The following is a 5,096-nucleotide window of genomic DNA, read 5'->3' on the forward strand; positions in this document are numbered from 1 at the left end:
CCAGTGTGTTATATGCAGAGGTTAGTAAAATACTTGTTTGTATTAATACCATTTCCTTAAATACTTTAACAAAGTTTGAAAAATAAAACCTGTCTTCATGCACATAATGTGTGCTACATGCATTTCTTCTCATGCCAAACAATATATTTCTCATAGGTGTCCTAAATACTAGTGAGCATTTAATGCTGCCCCTTGCCAAGCCATAAACAAAATTGAAGCTTTAAAGTCTTTCAATCAGTGAAAAACAAGAAAGGATTTACTATTGCAACAACACATCATCAGTAGGGTAAAACTAACCTGTCTCACGATGGTCTAAACCAGGGGTGTCAAACGTACGGCCCGTGGGCCGGAACCGGCCCACCAGTGGGTTCAGTCCGGCCCGCGGGATAAATCTGCATTATTAAAGAAGAATAAACTTCATTTTCTTTAAAATTTGCAGTTCCTATATTGTCCGCTAGGGGCGCTATGTTTTAGTCAGTTCTATCGCTTTACCCACTTTTTCTGTTGACCCTGGCACCCTCTTCAGTGAAATGTCTTTGTCAAAAAAAAGAAAAGTGGACACAGAGTGTCGGATTTTTCAAGAAAAATGGACCTCTTCCTATATGTTCACGGAGGTGAATGGGAAACCCGTGTGCCTGGTGTGCATGCAGCAAGTTTCGGTGCTTAAGGAATACAATATTCGGCGCCACTATGAAACTCAGCATGGTGAAAAATACAACACCTTGCACGGAGAACTGAGAAAACAGAAGGTAAATGAAATGCTGGTGGGTCTGAGGAAACAGCAATCTGTTTTCACCCGGAGCCGAGAGGTCAGTGATGCTGCGGTGAAAGCCAGCTACGTAATTGCTAGCCAAATAGCATTAGCGTCAAAGCCGTACTGTGACGGGGAGTTCCTCAAAAACTGTATGCTGAAGGCTGCCAAAATTGTGTGTCCTGAGAAGCGACAAGCTTTTGCCAATATTAGCTTGACGAGAAATACCGTGGCAGACAGGATTTCGGAACTATCGGCAGATTTGGACAGCCAACTGAAACGCAAAGGGGAGTCATTTCTGGCATTTTCTATTGCAATTGATGAGAGTACTGATATTACGGACGTCGCTCAACTGGCCATATTCATTCGTGGAGTTGACGAGACTTTGACTGTCACAGAAGAGTTTCTCGAGTTGGTGCCTATGACCGACACCACAACAGCTGAGGACATTTTCCGCTCCGTTGTTGGAGCGCTGGACAGAGTCGGGGTGGACTGGTCCCGCGCCGTAAGCCTGGCTACTGATGGTGCACCGTCAATGATCGGGAAAAAGGCAGGTGTTGTGACAAAGTTCAGAGAGAAAGTACAAGCCGCAAACGGAGGAGGTAATTTTTGGACATTTCATTGCATTTTGCATCAGGAGGCATTATGTTGCAAGTCGTTAAAAATGGATCACGTTATGGAGGTGGTTGTCCGAACTGTTAATTTCATCCGAGCCAGAGGTCTCAATCATCGTCAGTTTGACAGCTTTCTCAGTGACTGTAACATTACCCATGGTCTGCCATACCACACTGAAGTAAGATGGTTAAGCAGAGGTGCTGTGCTGAAGCGCTTCTTTGATCTACGTGGGGAAATCGGACAATTCATGTAGAAAAAAGGAAAACCTGTTAAGGAATTACAGTGCCCACTTTGGCTGCAGGACCTTGCATTTATGGTTGATATTACAGAGCACTTGAATAATCTGAACAAAATGTTGCAAGGACGCAAAAAAATTGTAACACAGTATTATGACAGCATACGTGCATTCAAGTTAAAGCTCGCGTTATGGGAGACGCAGATGGCAAGCGGTGACGCTGCTCATTTTCCCTGTCTCAGAGATGTGTGCGCAGCAAGCGTTAACCTCACGTGACACAGTACAAAGACAAGATTTCAGGGTTGCTGAGGGAGTTTGAGAAGCGATTTCAGGTCTTTAGCGAACTTGAGACAGAATTTGCAGTTTTTCGCTCACCATTCACAGTCAGAGCTTCTGATGTGCCCATTGACATGCAACTTGAAATCATTGATTTGCAGTGTGATGTAGAATTGAAGGACACATTTGCTTCTGTGGGCTTGGACACATTTTACAAGTATCTCCTACCAGGCTATCCTAAATTGACAGCACTGGCTGCAAAAATGTTGTCCATGTTTGGGACTACCTACCTTTGTGAGCAGGTCTTCTCAGTAATGAACATTAATAAAACAAAGCTTCGCTCAAAGCTCACACATAAGCACTTAAATGAGATTCTGAAACTGGCTGCTTCTCAGGACATGAAGCCTGATATTGATGCACTTGTGCAGGCTAAAAGATGCCAAGTTTCAGGGGCAAATACTGAGCAACACTAAATCCTATGGAATGCTGCTTTCAACATTGCACTATAAAAATAAACAGCTTTGAATATTTGCTGTTGTAATTGCTGTGAAAGTCAGTGCTAGTCAGTAACAGATTTACAACAGGAGAGTTTTGTTGAGTAAAATATTATTTCTTATGCATGCCATATATGTTATGTATGTGAGTTTTTTTTTTTTTACATGTATACATTTTATTTTATATTAACAAGGAAGGGGAAAAATTTACTTTATCAAATGTCTGTTTAAAACAGCTGCCACTTAAGATTTCAAGTGTGTGGAGTCAGTTCATGTGTTCAGAATTGCTTCCCAGATGTGGAAAATGGATTTTAAATCATTTCTAAATTTGTATGTGTTTGATGTATTTTAACATGCAGGACAGTGTGTTTAAGTTCCACAAAACTGTGAATAAATGTTTTGCAACATTGTACAATCACTGATCAGTTTTTATGCATAATGCACTTGAATAAATGTTAAAGTGAGTAAAAGTGTTGTTGAAATTGCACATACTTTTCTTAAAAACTCTTAGGTTGTTCATAATATATTTAGTAAAAGGGACAATTCAATTCATATAAAGATTTTTATAATTTACTTCTTCTTCTTTGCACTAATACAAAAAAAAAAAGTGGACTTATTGCTAGTTCTATGTAATTTTGGAATGAGTTTACTAGTCTGGCCCCCTTGAGATCCGATTAGGTTGTATGTGGCCCCAAGACCAAAGTGAGTTTGACACCCCTGGTCTAAACCCAGCTCACATTCCCTATTAGTTAGCACATTTCATCATTTTAAAAATTGTAAACCACAGTGCTTCTCAGAAGAACCCCCTCCCCCCAAATGATGAAAATGAAGTATAAGAGATGTACACTATCATTTTATTTAAAAGGATCATTCACCATGTGATTTTGGTTTAGGCTACTTAAACAGTCATTACTACAGACCCAAGTGTTCTAAAGAATTCATAGCTTAAAATCAAATCTACTAAATATGCAGGACCAAGACCATTAAGATGTTAAAATAGCACTAAAAGGAAATGTAGCCATTGCAGCTTTTTTAAATGGTTTAGTTTGTTCGTCCTTTACTGCTTCCAGTCTTCACATTAATAAATCCTGAAGGAATAAAAGCTATATTGTTTATTGGTTGGCTTGAGATGGAACGCTCACACATGTTCAGATGATAATACATTATGTTGGTAATCCATCCTTCCATGAGCTATACCCCACTCATTTTTGAAGGGTTGCGGGGGCCAATCCTAGCCGACATTGGATAGGTTATGATTCTTCTGTGAGGTTCAAAACCCAAAGAATCAAACTCATGGCCCACATTAATATGTACAATATGTGTTTGATTTTTTTTCTCACAAATACTTGTACCATTTATGGTTAAAACATGTCTAATGTCTGTATCTGTGCTCTACTATTTCTACATTTTGTATGATGAAACTGATCAAGCTGTTGTTCTGATCTACAATTACTTGTGACTTTTGCAGATGTTATGGACTATGTATGTGGCAATGCCGTGCTGCTGCAGCATTATTGGCTGTGAAGTATGTCCACAGTTTCATTGCTTTTCAATGTGTCGAAAAATGTAAAGTTGTTATTGACAGTGACTACTTTACTAACAGTATCAAAGGCTGCTATCCCCCTGATCTCTCTGGCCTTGGTGAAATATGATTTTTTTTATACTTAAAGTATGTTAACTGGGGCAGCTGTGAGGTTAATAGCACACATCTGGAGAACACAGGGTTAGTTTAGCACTGAATCCTTTCTGAGCTCTAGAGTAACATTTGAATGTCACCTTTCCTTTTGTCCTTTTGATGTAACGATTAATCGTAAGGCAGTTAAAAATCGATTCATAGGTATTACGGTTCACATCGATTCTGTGAAAATTGAACCGCAGTACTTTTTTTAAACAGGAGAGGGCGCTATCCAGAAGTGTTGGCGGCGAGCGAAATCTGCTAATACTTTTTTTCTGGCTGCCTTCTACTCTTAAACATATTCATAAATGATTCCTTACTCCTTTAGCACCGAAAGAATATCTGTAATATTACGTGAATATCTGTAAAAGTCACGTTTTTCTATTAGCTCTGTCTGCTAGCATAGCATCTCTTCTTCTCTGCAAGATATCTGCATGCCAACCGACCACTGGGTTACCAGCGGCCTCTGCTGGTTCAAACAAATATCTGACCTAAATACAGTGAAATGGCTGTTTTTTTTTTTAAGTCCAATTGTTAAGGCACAAATTACATTTTCAGTTGCACTTTTAAAAAGAAAAATAACTATTATGCAGTTTTGTATTGTTTACTATAGAACCAGAATTTAAAAAATAAGCTTCTTCATTTGTATTATTCCTTTATTTATTTCATTCAAGATTTATTTTTAGTTAAATTGCATTGTTTTGAATAGTTTATGAAGGGATTCTTTTGACAATGAAAAATAGTGTAGTATTTTCCAAAAAAAAAATAAAGGAATATTTTTCAGTCATTTATATACAGTCCCATTTTGTAAAATAAATCGTGAGAGAATTGTATCGTGAACCCAGTATCGTGAATCGAATCGTATCGGGAGTTGAGTGAATCGTTACATCCCTACTACATAATATTTTATATTACTAAGTATTTATATCTTTTGACATTTCTATGAACAAAAAAAGTGCCACAATAACAATGAGAAAAAATATCAGGCACATTTAAAATATTGAATTTACAGTAACTGACATTATGTAAAATAGTACATTAGCAAGTTTT

At 38.1% G+C, this 5,096-nt stretch overlaps 1 protein-coding gene across 1 annotated transcript; it reads left to right on the plus strand.

Annotated features, from left to right (window-relative positions):
* The first annotated feature begins 523 nt into the window (after window positions 1–523).
* On the plus strand, window positions 524–2,434 carry LOC114458747 (general transcription factor II-I repeat domain-containing protein 2A-like). Its single transcript, XM_028441140.1, is given in 2 exon segments — window positions 524–1,863; window positions 1,866–2,434. Coding segments are annotated over 2 exon segments (1,818 nt in total). The 5' UTR covers window positions 524–530; the 3' UTR covers window positions 2,351–2,434.
* Window positions 2,435–5,096: the final 2,662 nt, after the last annotated feature.

This window comes from Gouania willdenowi, unplaced genomic scaffold (genome assembly GCF_900634775.1).
Source record: "Gouania willdenowi unplaced genomic scaffold, fGouWil2.1 scaffold_175_arrow_ctg1, whole genome shotgun sequence".
NCBI classification, from domain to species: Eukaryota; Metazoa; Chordata; class Actinopteri; order Blenniiformes; family Gobiesocidae; genus Gouania; species Gouania willdenowi.